Here is an 18,604-nt window from a genome sequence, read left to right on the forward strand (position 1 = left end):
TAGTAACAATCATAAATATAATAAAATTGTATCTTCGTTATGTTATTTAAATACCTTTGGTCATTCCCAAGCCCCCCTGAAAATCATAAAACATTTGCTATAATTATAAGTGCGTCAACTAAGCAACTACCCACTATCTTCATTACATCTTAAAGGGAAGTTTTTAAAAGTAGAAGGGATTGTAGTAGGAGGTCACGTCAGTTTCTGAGATCTTTTGTTTTAGACAGACATCCAATTATTTGAGTTTTACAAAATGGCAAGTCATGTTTTCGCGACGCATGACCTAACAGAAATTGATATTTACTTGTATTGTAGTCTTACTTGGAGTGTGAGTGAAAGTAGGTGAAAATATAATAAATAGACCTATACAGTTGTCAGTATTATAAAGTGGAATTCTTACAAATAAAATTACTTTAAATATCTTTTAAATTATTTACTTATTATATAAATTTAGAAATAATATATGTTAGAATCATTGCATTTTAAATTATTTAGTTGTTTGTTTGTCAGTATATCATTCTGATAAAGCTATTACAATTACCAATTCACCTCTAATTTACAGAGAAGCCTTTCAAAACTCTGATAATATTTTGCGTTATTTTTATCACGCAAAGCGTGTTCTATAAAGCTTAATCTCCCTCACTATGTCTGTTACTTTGTAACAATGAAGTATTAACTGATTATTTAAGGCGAATATTTGTCATAACAAGGATGACAACATCCATAACAGCGAAGCACTGAAACGGTGGGACAAACGGACATTAACACTTATATAGTGTCAGAACTGAATAATCAGAATATAAATTTGCTTATAACATTATACTTTGTTTTCCCACGCATCAACATACCAAAAATCAGATCAATCGGATGATTAAATCACATAAAAATTTGCTGTTAAAAAAGTAAAAAAATCAACATGTTTAAAATGGACGTACGGACACACTTGTTATGATTATAGAGTTGCTACGCTTTCTAAATCGTACCTAACTACTAAAGGAATCACCATGAAAAGTTTGAAATCACAATTCTAACATGCCTAAATTAACGAAAAAAGCTATCCGTTTGTGACGGACGGACGGACGGACTTACGGAGGACCTACCCTAATTATAGAAAAGCTTCGCTTAAAAAAATTGCACCCCGGAATAGGGTTAGTTATGTATTATAATTTCAGACTGTTAAAATGAAAATGTTTATTAATTCCTCTATTTTTATTAAAAAGGAAAAATATTACCTTTTTTAAATATATACAAATATTAATAGACAGACATATTACTATACAGACAAGCATATGGAGATATATTAAAGTATACACAGACAACTACCTTTTTCAAGCGGTGGTGGGGACCTTTTTTGTCTGCTAGCAAATTGCTTTCTGTTCTTTTTTATCAACTTGGCTGTATTAATGTTTCCGTCGCTATAGGCTGATATTTAAAGACTCAATTGAAAGTCTGCACTGTTGTCCCAACCCCGTAGAGTTATTTAACCCCTGTCCACTCTATTCTTTTACATTAATAGACAGACTTACAAGTATACAAACAAACACAGACAAGCAGACTGACAAACAAACAGACAAACAAACAGACAAACAAACAGACAATCAAACAGACAAACAAACAGACAAACAAACAGACAAACAAACAGACAAACAAACAGACAAACAAACAGACAAACAAACAGACAAACAAACAGACAAACAAACAGACAAACAAACAGACAAACAAACAGACAAACAAACAGACAAACAAACAGACAAACAAACAGACAAACAAACAGACAAACAAACAGACAAACAAACAGACAAACAAACAGACAAACAAACAGACAAACAAACAGACAAACAAACAGACAAACAAACAGACAAACAAACATACAAACAAACAAACAAACAAACAGACGAACAAACAGACAAACAAACAGACAAACAAACAGACAAACAAACAGACAAACAAACAGACAAACAAACAAACAAACAAACAGACAAACAAACAGACAAACAAACAAACAAACAAACAGACAAACAATCAGACAAACAAACAGGCAAACAAACAGACAAACAAACAGACAAACAAACAGACAAACAAACAGACAAACAAACAGACAAACAAACAGACAAACAACCAGACAAACAAACAGACAAACAAACAGACAAACAAACAGACAAGCACAGAGATACTATTAAAAAATTGTGAGGAAAAATATTTTTTATTTATAGAGAATAAAAATTGGTGTTGCTTGGTTTCTGGTATTTATAACAGGTACACTATATTATTATGTACAAAATTTGTCATTGAAAATCACAAAAATGTCTTTTTACAAAGCAATCATTTACCCCACTTTAGATAAATGTGCTTTCTGACAAAGTACCCTACTGAGAGTTAATAACACCCTCTTCTACCCTTATTTTGATATTATTTTGATTTAAATGCATAATAATTAGTCAGGGAGAATAATTTCCTTGATGTTGATCATTTATTACTTTTTAGTAGAGCATACTCTTGTATAGTTACTAGCGGCTCCGCCCCTATCATTTTGGGGCTCTGTATTCAGAGGGATAAAAATGGTACAAAATAACCTAAAACCTACCTATGACCTTTCTGAAGAATTTATAAAAATGAGAACTTAATCAGTTTAGTAGTAATTAAGTAATTAAAAATAACCTTTCTACTTTATATAATGGGACATAATAATATAGTTTGTTTTTTTGTCCTTGTTTTACATAAATCTAAATAATTTCTTTATTTTTAAGGATGGCAGATAATCGGAAATAATAAAACATTTCTAGGTAAGATATTCATAGCACATATTTATAAATCAGTTAGGAGGTTGAATCCATTTTTATAGAAGTAGAATTATAATCTATGATGACGGTTTTGTCCCTATAAAAAATGGTAATGTATGATTTTATTATCCCCTCTCTTGTTAATGGCCGATATTATTTTTATAATGTACAATTCCACTTTCAATAAAGGCGAAACTGGAATGGTACATTCATTTACTAAGTATATTTGCGATTACTTTTATTTAATGAAATCTTCCAATTTTTAACATGTACAAAACGGCCTGCTTAATTGCTTCAAGATCCATGTCAGATCTATATAGGAAATAAATGTCTATAAATGAGCTCAAGTTTTCCAAGGAATATATGATTAAAACTCATAGTGCTCCAATAATCCATAATAAACTCTCATTGCCCAGAACGATAAGACCCATTATTTTACTTTATTAAAAATAAATTCATTTTTTTCATTTCATGTTGCTATTTACCTTATATTGATGTATTTAATTTCTAATCATAAAAAAGAAAATTTAAATTTATAATATGATAAATTTAAGAAAACTATGTTTTAAAAGAATTCGATTGTGGTGACATTTTGTGTGTTCAAATATTAAACTAAAATTGTAATTATCATCATTAACCCCTTGGTGATGGTAATGTAAAGAAAAAAATATAATTTAAAAAAAAATCTTTTAAAAATCATTTAAATTATTAAATATTTACTTTCTTTTAGATAGTAATGCCGGGTGAGGAAAATAGATTTATTGAGAAATAGATATGCATATAGAAAACTAGCCAATAGGGAGATAATTATATCGAGCCAACTCTAGTGTTTACATACCAGCGTATTCATAAACATTGATTTCCTTATTTAAATCGACATAATATGATATTAATTATGTCGATGTTCAAAGAGTAAACCACCATTCCAGTTTCGTCTCTCTTGAAAGTGGAATGGTAAACGACCTCAATGATATCATTACCAAGAAAGGCGAAAATTAAATGGTAGATTACAAAAATCATATAGGCCTTGATGATATCATTACCAAGAGAGGGGAAATTGAATCATACATTACGTTTTTAGAGGGTCAAAACCGTAATCAAGATTATATTTCTGCTTCTATAAAAATGGATTCAACCTCCTAACTGTAAACGGTGGGAGGGGATGGTCAAGAAATAAGTATAAGTGAAGCTCTAAATTAATACTTCCCTCTTTTCCTTGTCATCCGATATATTTAAATACCTAAATCCTAGTTGAAATCTAAGTTGAAATTCTAATCTATTTTTTTGAATTTTAGAATCAACAAACATACAGTTTAAAAACCAATACATAAACGAGTTACAAGGTATGATTTAATTGTGATGAATAAAATAGACTTCATAGCGATTCTAACGGTATGCGTAACATTTTTCTACTATTAACACAAGCCACGCAATTTGAATTATAAAAATCTAAGCATTTTTATTGCACACTAAAAATGCAAAAAAACGACGTACGGGTTTATAATCTTAATGAGATTCGCTTCGCAAGGACATACGTACGTTCTTTTAAGCACCGAAAAACCATAAAATGCCTTTTTAACAACAATACTCGATGTTTGTAGATTGGATGTTACCAAAAGTAGAAGAAAACTTCTGTGTTAGGTAAAAAAAAATCTTTAAAAATCGGTACACCGACAAACCTCCTAAAGGGACAAACGTCCTAATGCGACAAACGTCCTAAACCTCATAATGCGAAATACATCCTAATGCAACAAACCTCCTAAACGACATACCCCCTAATGCGACAAACCACCTAAACATCCTAATGCGACATCCTAAAATTTTTCAAAAGTTATTAAATAAAAAAAATCTTCCAAAATTTGAGGACAAAATCCACCACTGCTGTTAAAAAAGTTTAACAATAAAATCCAATATGGCGATAAAACACACAGGGACGAAATTTAAAACCGAAATTTCTTTCTTGAATAACTTTGTCCACAGGGTGAAATTTAAAAATCCGTCCGACAGTTGTCCCAAAGTCGGTGTTGGCTACCTAACGGCATGGTTTCGAACCCGATACAACCTTGCATTAAAAATATCGACCCTTACCTCACACTTAATAAATCACACTTGAAAAAGTTTTTAGGGGGTTTTACTTAAAAGATGTCGCATTAGGAGGTTTGTCGTTTAGGAGGTTTGTCGGATTAGGATGTTTGTCGCATTAGGAGTTTGTCGTAGTAGGACGTTTGTCGGTGTACCAAAAAATCTATAGGGCGATTTTAAATGACATATGTTGCGGATAAACTTTTATGCTTTAATAATGGATATATTATATGTGGATTTATTGACAGGGGAAAATATTTAGGTTGTTAACATTGTACCTCATTTATTGGCCAGTTCGTTCATTTAGTGCGAGGGAAGGGAATGTGGAAAAGGGGTGGATGGGGATATCTTTATTTTGACCAGCTGCGAGTACGTCTTTATTAGGATACATGAAAATCTGGTGCAACATCCAAATAATAAAATATCGATTGTTTTAGTACCAAAGAATTGGGAAGCTACTCCTTGAAGTATACAATATGCACCAAATCTTTACAGGAAGACAAGGTATTGTAGAATAGCTACGCTTCACGTCTTTGGGTTGGTCTGTCGGTCGCTAGTTTTATGTGTCAGTAAGCCTATGAAAATTCGGAAGTATTATTTAGTAAAAAATGTCTACTAAATGAGAAGAAGCTATCGCCAAAACATAAACAACCATAGCTCCAAAATCGGCATTTTTTCAATACTACACTTACTTTAAACAGTCCAATATCTTTTAATACACTAGTGGCTTCGCCCCTAGCCTCTAGGGGCTTTGCCCCAAGAGATAATTAAAAAAATTAAAAAAATACCCCCCCCCCAAAAAAAAAATTACCTTTTCTTTTAAAATCTAAAATAATAAATTGGGTTATCAAATTCGACTCCCTCTCCTCAAGTGCCCCTAGAGGCCTCTAGTAATATTAATAGTTCTTAATGAATGATTATTTGCATTTTAGGAAATTTCAAGAGCAATTCATGAAGAAGGTGATTTTAAGATTTATAATATTTATAAAATAGTTGATTTAAATTTAAGATTACTATAAAGGTAAATAAAGGAAGGTACAGATAATAATTTCAATAGGCCTTGAGTCAGGGAGGGGGGATTGGGCTGTTTATTACACTAGTCCCCAAAGTCGTTAACTTAAGAACCTTGGAGACTTTTATTAAATTTTGATTTGTTGGTTCATTTAGTTATGTGTCAAAACGTTTCAACCACTATATGGTATTTACACAAGGGGTAATCTGATATATAATCATCGAGGATGTACATAAATCCATCCGCCTTTGTCTTATTCCTTTAGATCCCTGGCCTTAAATTCCATTAGTAATGTCTTATAATACAAATGTTAGTTTATTTAAGAGGTGGTTGAACTGATCCCGCCTGCTCCCTTTCTTATATCTCACTAGCGGCTTCGCCCCTAGCCTGTAGGGACTGTGCCCCAAAAGGGTTGATCAAACCAATTTTTCGTAATTTAGATTTGAAAGAAAAATGAAAAAAAAATTTCTTAAGGGAGGGGGGATTTTTTTTATTTGGAGGGGGGGGGGTAGTCGACCCTACTATTTTAATTTTAGTTTTTAAAAAAGTATTTTTTATAAACCTTCCCGGGACCTATGAGAAGCTACCCTGTAAAGGAGAACCCGATCGGTTCAGCGGTTAGCGAGATCCTTCGCTACAAACAAACAGACAGACAGACAAACAAACATCGTTCTACTTTTTATTATAGATTGTATAATTTTTTGTGTCAGGGGCTTATGAGCCATACAGTGTTGGAGTTACAGCTGATATAGCCCATATCTATCCACAAGCAACATTTATAGGTAACAAGAAACTTATCATTTTTATCACGAAACCTTTCAAATATAATTTTTTTATATGTTTTGATCATATGATTTATAACATGATTGATAGACCAACCGACCAAGTAAAAAATATACTGGACATAATGCTCATTGGTACAGGAAAACTTTTAAAAAATTTCAGCAATGAAATTCACATTTAAATATATAAAGTTTTTTTCTGTCTGAAATTTATTATTCCAATAACTACTGAACCACTTGAGTTTTGCATTTTAGGGAAGCCTCACATTGGTCGTGAGATGGTTTAAGGCTATTTCAATTTTTAAATTTTCAAGTCTTGGTATTGTTGTGGGCTCAGTTTATACCAACAACGAAATTAATTCGAAAAAAATCCCGAAACCTATACGTAATTTTAGCTGTCATTGGTAGCAAACACTTTACATTTGCCCCCCCAAATATTATTTTAGATTTATTTCGCTTGTTGGTTATACCTTACTCCTGGTTGTGGGCTATTTTAATCCTCGAATCCAGAGCCTCTAAATGCTACGGGCGCAGTCACTAGTTTACCATATAGTGTTACAGATTGACGGACGGACATACAAAATGAATTATAGAATAGCTTTTCTATTAAATATTTACATACTGCTCAGGAGCAGAATATGAGGTTGTGTTTCAGAAATGCTTTGACCCAAAAAGATCATTGATAAGTCATGCAAAATATTTGTTAGTTTTCTTATTTTCTTCAATTAAACAAAAACTAGAAAAATGATTTCTTACTTATTTAGATCAAATCTACCTCTTTGTAATAATATTAATTTTTATTAAATAGATGTTGGGGCTAATATTGGAATTCACAGCTTAGCAGCCCTCCAAGTTGGAAGCAAGTAGGTGATTTTCATCAGTAGCGTGGCTACTTTTAACTTAAGTATATCTGTACGTTAGTTGAGATACTGCTGCGCTTCTCATGGATACAATTGTCTTATTTCTCTGGTCGGTCCGCCCTTAACGGATGGACCTAATCGACAATTTATATAATAAGTAAAGTTCATTTTCCAGCATCTTGTATTTACCATTACCATTACCTCGCAAGGGCGGGATTCTCTTTCGATTTAAGTGATCATCTAGAGAATTCAGAGCATCATCCACGTGTAATGGGATACGTTACTTTAACACTCAAGGATAATAGGTTAAGTAACATCTATTAGACAACCAACCCTTTGATTGCACGACCTTTGTCTGAGCAGTCCTAACTGTGCATAGTAGTGATTTGCGCCTGTTTATAGGTCAAGGCATTCCTCCTACTCTTACTATTTATGCCGCGCACCAGAAGCAGTAGGAACCTTTTTTAATGTCTTTAGTATTGGCGCAGTGTCGGCCCTCCCCGGCGACGAGCGGATGCGCTAAGTGTTGAGCCACATTCGTGGATTTTTATCCTGTGTTTATGTAATTTTGCAATATTTGTTATTCCATTATCTGATTTTCTAATAATTTGTGCTACACTGTTAAAAATAATTTTTTTTTTTAGCATCAGGTAATACTATATATTCTTCACATTAATGTATAGTATCAATCCGTACGTACTAGGAAAAAAACCTCATTACGATACAAGGAAGTTTTCAATGCTGTATTGAGTATTAGGTAATGTTCTGTGAAGTAACATGTAGTACTAAATAATGTATTTGTCTGTAGAGTATTATCCAATACGCTCTTGGGAATAAAATTCAGTACGGTAGAAGCAAATTTTCATTACCCTCCTTCGCAATTGTTGTTACCCTCTATCATAATTTTTGATACTTTGTAGAGTATGAAACTGTTTTACTTTGTATGAAAGATCAGTTTATAATATATGATTATTATATGTACATATACATTTTGTTATATCAACAAACATACCAAGCAGAGCCATAAAACATTAATTTAAATGTAAATTTAGTAAAAAAAATTACTTTAAAGATGTTTAGGACTAAACATTATCCTTAAAAATAAAAACTATGGTCAGTCATAATTACAAAAAACAAAATTATAAATCTGAGCATAAATAGTAACATTTCATCTTTGTCTAAAACGACCAAGCAGAAACACTTCCATGATAGGTGTGCACGAATGGTGTCTGTTTCAATTATTCTTTACAGTACAGATTCGTACCCTAGAACGTATGAATAGTTACTATTTTAATAAACCATTCTCTTGCGTATTGTCTGATACGCTACAGCGTATGAAATAGTACTAAATCAAGAAACATTTCTACAGCGTATTTTCCGATACCCTACAACGTATAAAATATTACTATTTTTATAAACTTTTCTACAGCATATTCTATAGTACCCTAGAGCATATCAATCGATACTAAAAAAATGTATGGGTTCTGTATAGTAATAATTATTGTGTTATATAGTATTACATAGTGTTATATATTAATTATATAGTTGTAGCGTACTTACGGGTCCAATACTCTCCAGAGTATCAATTGATACTAAATAAAAAAAATTATTTTTAACAGTGTACGCTAATGATGTTTGTCATCCTTGCTTTAACTTATTTTAGTGTGATAGCTGTAGAACCAGTTGCCAGAAATCTTGCCTTTATCAGGTAAAATCTATTCTCGTATTTATTCGAAACCGATTGATGGGTTCTCATCTATACGAAAAATTATATCTAGCATCGTATTATATCCAGTTTCCTAGGAATATAAAAATGTACAATCATAAGACTAAAATAAATTTTTTAGCCCCGAGATGTCGAATGATAATTGTATATTTTATATCCGCGTAAAGCTGTTTATGATTCGATGCGAAAAATAACTATTACTATATTCATTATCCTTCCTCCCCCCCCCCATGAACGTCGTCTCTTATCATCTTTTTTATATGTGGTAAGATAGACCAACCTTAATATCTATAAAAAAAGCAAGGCTGTCAACATCCATAACAGAGAAATACAGGATATTGTTTAGGACGTACTTACATTTTTAGGACTTGATTATAGGTTTGCTACGCTTATAATGTTGTTCTTTGTTGTCATGGGAATCAGTATTCCAAAAATCAGATCAATCGGATAATTTTATCACATAAAAATCGGTTGTTAAAAAAGTTAAAATATCAACATGTTTAAAATGAACGTACAGACATTCTAGTAACGATTATAGAGTTGATACGCTTTCTAAATCGTACCTAACTTCTACTGAATAACAGACAAGAACACAGACAAACATCCTGTCACTTTAATAAAGGATTTATAAAAATTTTGTTTTTAGTGCTAGTGCTAAACTTATGAATAAATCCAACAAAATTAGATATTTCAACAATGTTGTCAGGTATGTGTTTTATTATTAAATACTAAAGGCCTATAGGGGCCCTTGAGGCTGGGGGGAAGTCGATCCCCCACTTTGAATTGTATCTTAAAAAGATAAGTTTGAAAAAGAATTTTTTTGGGGGGTTATTTTCTAGGCGCTATTTCTCTTGGGAGGGTGGTGGTACCCTTCTCCAAAATATTTATAAACCTTATCTGGATCTATAAAAAGGAGAACCATATCGAATCAATGGTCAGCGAGATCGTTCGGGGTGACCCTCCCCCCAAAATATTAACCCTTCCTTGAAGTTTTACTCTAAAAGGAAAACCATATCAGTTCTGCGGTTAGCAAGATCCTCTGGAGCACACAGATAGGACAAACATCCTGTTACTTTTTATGAAAAGAATATATGTCTGATTTGTCTGCAGATGCAGAATTGAATCATTTGTGTTGATATAAAATGTATAGGGCTTATATATTAACTATGCTACTTCTGTATACAACATCTAGCGGCTACGCCCCCTAGAAGCCTCTAGTGGCACTTTAAATGTTTTTTGGTTTGTTGCTTTCAAGTTTCTACGATATGTTGCGTAATAGTCTCTTTATACGATACCTCGCAATGTTACGTAGGAGTCTCTATACTTAAAATAAAAATTTCGATGTATTAATATTTCTCTTGGGAGGGCGGTGGTACCCTCCCCCAAAATAGTTATAAACCTCCCCGGGACCTATTAGAAGCTACCCTGTAAAGGAGAACCCGATCGGTTCAGTGGTTAGCGATATCCTTCGGTACAAACAAACACACAGACACACAGACATCCTGTTACTTCAGTATAAGGGTAATAATGGTTAAGGGAATGCCTTGGCTAGATAAGATCATCTCATTAATATGTTCGGGTATAGTCCCTTTTGTGGTAACCTTAAGGGGTGATTCTTCGTATTTTTCACAGTAGCTTTTCTCCTATTTCTGGCACCTGCGGGGGGCTCTAACCCTGTGGGGCAATCACCTAACTGAATATAACCTAACCTAACCTAAAATAACCTATAAAAAAAGCATTTTAAAAATACGACGAATCGCTCCTTAAGGGGCGTTGCCAAGAAAGGGACTTATCCCATATGTTCTTAATTTTGTGTAAAGGTCTTGCAATCCAAAAGTTGTTATTCTGTTTGATTCACAATCATGTAACAATTTGTATGAGTCTTAAAAGTAGAAAAATTTATACAAAAAAATTATCATTCAAATTTTTGTTTTGATTTAGTAATACACATCAGCTTCTTTACCAAAAGCCCAATAAAGTTGGTCAGCAGGGAGACAACAATGGAGGTAAATTTTTAATAAACATAATCATCTTTAGTTTCTTCAAATACTTTCAAAATCGAACCTAAAGAAATGAATTAAAATAATTATGTGCTTTAATGTTTTACTACAGCACTGTTGAGAAAATTATTGAAAAATATAATCAAATTTTGGGTCAAGTGCAGTTCTTGGTAAAATGTTTTTGGTAACGAATATCTCAAAAAAATCTGTTACCCTTAAAGGCTGCTAGCTGCCAAACGGCTGAATATTAGACTATAAAAGTTTTAAAGATTTTTAATCAATATAATAGATTTGAAATCTGCATAAAATTTTAAGGATTTTTTATAAAATTAGTTTTTTATATAATTCTTTATTTAAAGGCGCAAATACAAATTAAGTTAAATAATTTTGAGATCTGTGATTGGTGGATTGAAAACTATCTGCGCTCTGATTGGAGAAGCTTAAGTGACGTACATCATTCAACCAATTAGAGCGTAGGTAGTTTCCAATCCAGCTATCCTATTGGTCAAAATTTATTAACTTAAATCGTATTTGCGCCTTTAAATAAAGAATTATATAAAAAACGAATTTTATAAAAAATCCTTAAATTTTTATGCAGATTTCAAATCTATTATATTGATTATATTAACTTTTATAGTCTACTGAATATACATATCATGCCCATCCACACACATTTTAAGCGGCATAATAAGGCCTACAAATAATCTGGAATAGCCAAGATTCAATGATGCACAGGGAAGGATTTACTTAAGAAAAAACGCGTAAAATAAATCTTTTTTGCGTATTAATATGCACTGCGAGAAAACTGTGCATTGTTAATTAATGACTATTTCAGATTATTTTTAGGCCTTCTTTTGTAAAGAAAATTTGTGCAAGCATAATCTATACGTTCCACCGTTTGGCTGTTAAAAGCCTTTATACAGTTGATAGATTTTTGGAGGTATTCGTTACCAGGAACATTTTACCATGCACTTGACCCCAAATTATTGGAGTGGATACAAAACCGCAATAGTTACAAAACCGCCCCATAACAAAACCGCGACAGTAACAAAACCGCGACAGTTACAAAACCGCGACAATAACAAAAATATAACTATGTAGAAATTTTTTAGAATTTAACATTCAAAAAGTCTTTGCTAGAAGGTCATGGCCGCATAGCTCGGGTCCCTGGCCTGCCTAGCCGCGGGCGCTCGGCCCCCTTGCCTATAACCTAACATAACCTTACCTAAATATCGTAAAAAAATATTAAAAATTTGAAAAAATTCTACCAACCACTTTTTGTAAAATCCACGAAATTCTAAACTATAAATAAGTTAATGTACATTAAATTTTTTATATTTTTTTGGTCGCTAGGGGGGGGGGCGATTGCCCCAAATGCCCCCTTCGGTTCGCACGCCACTGCATATGTTGTATAATATGCAGAGATATTCAGAGATTAGACAGTTGACAAAAAAAATTATTAACGCTCCCAATTGTGTTAAGCAAAATTACACTTTTTGTAGTTCAAAATTATTGGTGGAAAAATTTGAACACTTCTAATTTATTTATTTTAGGAGGAACATCATTTATTACACACGAAGAATTGAAAAAGATTAATACAGAGGTAATCATGATTTAACAGTTTCTCATCCATACTGAAAAATAATGTATAGCAGGGGAACACAGTAATAGTGTCTGACTGATTATGACGTAACAAAAAAAAATTAGCCAATGAGAGGCCGTTATTGACCAATGGTAAAATTTATAGTGGCCTCTCATTGGCTAATTTTTTTGTTACGTCATAATCAGTCAGACACTATTACTGTGTTCATAGCAGGGTATTACAGACAATTTTCTACGAATATTAAGATAAAAATCACAGAATTAATTGTTAGCCTGGGCCTTCGGGCTTTCGGAACTAACTAAACTGGTTGAAATCTTATAATTTTTCTTTTTAATGTCCACGGAAAGCTGTCTTTTATACGGTGCAAAAAATAACTATTCCAATATATTTAGAAACAGTGAATTATAAATTTTAATTTTTTTAGTCTGCAAATTCTGAAACATTATCTGTGATGTCAATAACACTGGAAGATATATTTGAAGATATAATTATGAATGCTGATGATGATTCTGAACCTCCTGTAGTATTTATCAAAACAGATGCAGAGGGCTGGGATTGTGAGGTAGATTATTTGTTTTAAATTTCATTTAAAAAGATATTATGCACATGTATGAATTTTATTTTTTTCCTCAAAATAGGAATAAGAATATACCCCTCCCCTTATTTTTAAAATAAGTAAGAAAATATTTCATATTGGGGACCCTGTTCTCAATATGACATATCCTAACCGAGGATAAAACACGAAAAACTTTTTAAAAAATCCTGCCTCTCTAATTTTCTTTCAGCAAAACTTTAAAAAAAAGATTTTTTTTCAATAGTTTTTCTTTTTAAAACTAAAATGTAAATAGATTTTCAGCCCTCTCTTTCCCTTAAATGCCCCTAGAGACATCGAGGGGGGAGGGGGGGGCAGGGGTGGAGCCGCTAGTATATATACATAAATTATTTTAAAATTTTAGAAAAAGCATATCTTGACAAGTAAAGCAGAGTATGCCAATATTACGCCAAGTAAAGCAGAGTGTGCCAATATTCCCCCTTGTCAAGTAGAGTATGTTAATATTCCCCCAAGTCAAGTAGCGTGTGCCAAAACAGGCTATTGGCATACTCAGCTTGACTTGATCCGATTTTTTTTGTTTTAGGTTATTCAAGATTATATTCTGAAATTAAACAAGGTATTTTTATCATTATCATTTTCAAATGTTATTTTGAGAAAAAAGGAAGGCAGTATGAGTTTGTTTAGATTTGTGTTCTTGTTTTAAAAATGATGTACCCTACAAAATGATGGAATTATTATTATTTAGAAGATATATGTACCCTACAAAATGATGGAATTATTATTGTTTAGAAAATATTTGTACCCTACATAATGAAGGAATTATTATTATTTAGAAGATATATGTACCCTACATAAACATGAAATTAATATTCTTTAGAAGATATATGTACCCTACATAATGATGGAATTATTATTGTTTAGAAGATATATGTACCCTACATAATTATGGAATTATTATTGTTTAGAAGATATATGTACCCTACATAATGATAGAATTATTATTATTTAGAAGATATATGTACCATACATAATGATGGAATTATTATTATTTAGAAGATATATGTACCCTACATAATGATGGAATTATTATTGTTTAGAAGATATATGTACCCTACATAATTATGGAATTATTATTGTTTAGAAGATATATGTACCCTACATAATTATGGAATTATTATTGTTTGAAAGATATATGTATTCTACATAATAATGGAATTATTATTATTTAGAAGATATATGTACCATACATAATAATGGAATTATTATTATTTAGAAGATATATGTACCCTACATAATTATGGAATTATTATTGTTTAGAAGATATATGTACCCTACATAATGATGGAATTATTATTGTTTGAAAGATATATGTATTCTACATAATGATGGAATTATTATTATTTAGAAGATATATGTACCATACATAATTATGGAATTATTATTGTTTAGAAGATATATGTACCCTACATAATGATGGAATTATTATTGTTTGAAAGATATATGTATTCTACATAATGATGGAATTATTATTGTTTAGAAGATATATGTACCCTACATAATGATAGAATTATTATTATTTAGAAGATATATGTACCATACATAATGATGGAATTATTATTATTTAGAAGATATATGTACCCTACATTATGATGGAATTATTATTGTTTAGAAGATATATGTACCCTACATAATTATGGAATTATTATTGTTTAGAAGATATATGTACCCTACATAATTATGGAATTATTATTGTTTGAAAGATATATGTATTCTACATAATGATGGAATTATTATTATTTAGAAGATATATGTACCCTACATAATAATGGAATTATTACTGTTTAGAAGATATATGTACCCTACATAATTATGAAATTATTATTGTTTAGAAGATATATGTACCCTACATAATTATGAAATTATTATTGTTTAGAAGATATATGTACCCTACATAATTATGGAATTATTATTATTTAGAAGATATATGTATTCTACATAATTATGGAATTATTATTATTTAGAAGATATATGTATTCTACATAATGATGGAATTATTGTTATTTAGAAGATATATGTACCCTACATAATGATGGAATGGATGAACATAGCTATTAGTAACGAATTTTGCCCTCAATTTGAAAAGGTTTTAGAGGTAGGTTTCTCTAGTAGTATTGATACTCTTTTTGGATTTGTCTGTCTGTCTGTTTGACTCTAATGTCAATTGCAAAAAAGGCAGGAGGGAGGAAACAAAAGACTAAATATACTGACACTTTCATCCTCCCCCCCCCCCCTTCCAAAAAAATATAATAAGATCGTTCTGGCATTTAAAGGGTAAGTTTGACTCTTTGAATTTTTGAAGGAAATTCTTTTTATTACCCTTTCCCCCGATATCTCTTGAACCTTTGAATAAGTATCTAAACTGTTTCAGGAATCATCATCCAAAGTTTGAAATTGATAGAACAATTTTAACATGCATAACTTTAAGAAAATAGCTATCCCTGACGTATGGACTTGGAAAAGCTTCGCTTTGCTTCAACTTGAGCTACAATTCTTAAAAAGTTGACAAATGATTATTTTTTTAAATTGCATTTGACTTTGTCCATCCGTCTATTACTTTAAACAAACATAAACATAAACATATACATTTGGACATTAAAATCTAAAAATAGTCATAAAATCAAAAAAAAATTAAGATTCAAATACAAATACAACTAAAATTACTAAAACAATTAACAACCTAAATCCTAATCAGTTCTGCCCGGGTTACCATGAATAGATCACTATGGATCTGTCTACTTTGCGCAAAGTATATCAAACAAGGGTATCCTTGATGCCTTTAAACTTATAGAACCTAGGTAGTATCTCTTTATTCACAACGCTCTTGGGGAAATGTGATGTGTAACACTATCCTAATAAAGAAATTTATTCTTATTTATGCTTTTTAGAACTTTGTAACTGCAGGATATACAGCCTATGATACAATAAATCCCCGAAGTAAAATATCAAATGACAGGTAATTTAGAATTTATAGGAAGTTTTTTCCAGTATGGCTTCGAAACCGATTAATATCCACTGGGTTAGATCTTGTTCTGAGCTTTACCAAAAATAATTTATAACATCGTATTACGGACAATTTACCATTAATGTTAAAAATTAATACCAGTTTTGTTAGCACTAGCTTTCAGCCCCTCTGGGCTTACAAAACTGGAATTAATCTGGTAATTTATTTAGAAAAGAATAGTTATTTCTCGCATCGTATTATAAACGGCTTTCCGCGGATATAGAATGTACAATTGTAAGATTAAAACCAGTTTTTTAGCCCCTAGGTGCCCTAGGCACGGGCTAAAAAAACTGGTTTTAATCTTATGATTGTACATTTTTATATTCGTAGAAAGCTGGATATAATACGATGCTAGACATAGTTTTTCCGTATGGATGAGAACCGGTTCCTATCCACCGGATTCGAATGAATACGAGAAACATCTTGTCAGTTATGTTTTATTTTTAGGTTATATTCACCGTTTGACAACATATTATGGGTTCACGCTGATGCTGTCAAAATACCAAACCTAGTCGAAAAAGAAATAGCTTATAAAATTGTCTATGCTAATGGGCGTGAGGGTTCGATAGAATAATAAAAAAAAGTAGAAAAATAATGTTTTCCCAGTATAATGTCCTCAAAATTGAAAAATATCCACAAGATTATGATTGGTTCTCAGCTATACTGAAAAATTATGTACGATACTGAGTTATAGAGTATTTCCCACGAATATTGAAATAAATACTATCATAAAATTAAAACCAGTTTTATTAGCTAGGGCCTTCGGGCAGAAAGCTGTCTAAAATACAATGCGATAAATAAATACTATTCAAATTGGAAAGTTTATAGATTACATCAAACTCTAGAAAATTGCAAATGAAAAGTTCAAAATTGATTTTTTCAAGAATAACAAAATATGTTTGATTCTGATACATGTGAAGGTGCATAATTGGATGTATAATACTTGGATATTTTGACAAATTCTCGTATACCCTCGTCGAATGTTTCTCCCAGCCGGCTAATATAACAATACTTCTAATCTGGGGGAGGGGGGGTTATACCTTTTCCGTATATCCTCCCCTGACTAATAACTGAGGACTTTACTAGCAACCTAAATTGACGACAAAAATTCCTATGTCACGTATGCTATATCCATTAAAAGTTATTACTTATCAATCTCATAATTTTCCTATTAATTCATACTACATATTTGTTCAAATCTACTGAGATGGGTTTTTAATAAATGCCGCGTTCTTTTGACAATTTTTTAGACATTGATTGATTGAACGAAGACGATGGGAGAGTATACAACATAAGAATTAAAAATTTTAAAATTATTATTTTAGCCATTTGTATAATGTCTAATACAACTTAATACATTTTCGCTGCATATTTATTAATGCATCTTTTTAGATCTGTATTAGACATTATACAAATGGCTAAAATAATAATTTTAAAATTTTGAATCCTTAAGTTGTATACTCTGTTTTAAACCTTATTTCATCTTGAAGAACAATGCTCCGTACGATTTTAACAGAGTATACAAATTATGATATCAAAATTTTAAAGTTATCATTTTAGCCATTTGTATAATATCTAACACCGCTCTAAAAAGATGCATTAATAAATATGCAGCGAAAATGGATTTAAGTTGTATTAGACATTATACAAATGGCTAAAATAATAATTTTAAAATTTTTAATTCTTATGTTGTATACTCTCCCATCGTCTTCGTTCAATCAATCAATGTCTAAAAAATTGTCGAAAAAACGCGGCATTTATTAAAAACCCATCTCTGAGGAGAAGTTTTATATCCATTTCTGTCGTCTTCGTTCAATCAATCAGTGACATTAATTGAAAACGGACCAAATACTTAATGTCACTGATTGATTGAACGAAGACGACAGAAATGGATATAAACCTCACCTCTGTAAGTATACGATGCTGTGATTATTTTTGTTAAGTTTTGCTTTTCTGTGATGTATTAAATAATTTAAATGATTTGTTGTTACTTATCTTCTTTTACAATTTATTTACATAATCCCTGTCTGCAATGTTAATAAGTTAATAATAATGTTTGAATATATGTCTGTCCAAATTGTTGCATAACTAAAGACTTTAAATTTTTAATAAAAACTGCAAAATGCAAGAATTTTGGTTTAATTT

General features: G+C 31.3%; 1 protein-coding gene across 1 annotated transcript; it reads left to right on the forward strand.

Annotated features, from left to right (window-relative positions):
• The first annotated feature begins 2,197 nt into the window (after positions 1 to 2,197).
• On the forward strand, positions 2,198 to 17,199 carry LOC145334137 (uncharacterized). The gene is made up of 17 exons (XM_080179438.1): positions 2,198 to 2,256; positions 2,748 to 2,783; positions 4,076 to 4,123; positions 4,382 to 4,421; positions 5,300 to 5,366; positions 5,795 to 5,822; positions 6,585 to 6,656; positions 7,465 to 7,519; positions 9,180 to 9,224; positions 9,889 to 9,948; positions 11,184 to 11,248; positions 12,796 to 12,845; positions 13,270 to 13,407; positions 13,982 to 14,014; positions 15,464 to 15,550; positions 16,344 to 16,411; positions 16,907 to 17,199. The coding sequence occupies exons 4-17, from the start codon at positions 4,387 to 4,389 to the stop codon at positions 17,031 to 17,033; spliced, it is 930 nt and encodes a 309-aa protein (XP_080035564.1). The 5' UTR covers positions 2,198 to 2,256; positions 2,748 to 2,783; positions 4,076 to 4,123; positions 4,382 to 4,386; the 3' UTR covers positions 17,034 to 17,199.
• The last annotated feature ends 1,405 nt before the right edge of the window (positions 17,200 to 18,604 follow it).

The sequence above is a fragment of the Acartia tonsa genome, chromosome 12 (genome assembly GCF_053477335.1).
Source record: "Acartia tonsa isolate MP-2025a chromosome 12, ASM5347733v1, whole genome shotgun sequence".
Taxonomy (NCBI): Eukaryota; Metazoa; Arthropoda; class Copepoda; order Calanoida; family Acartiidae; genus Acartia; species Acartia tonsa.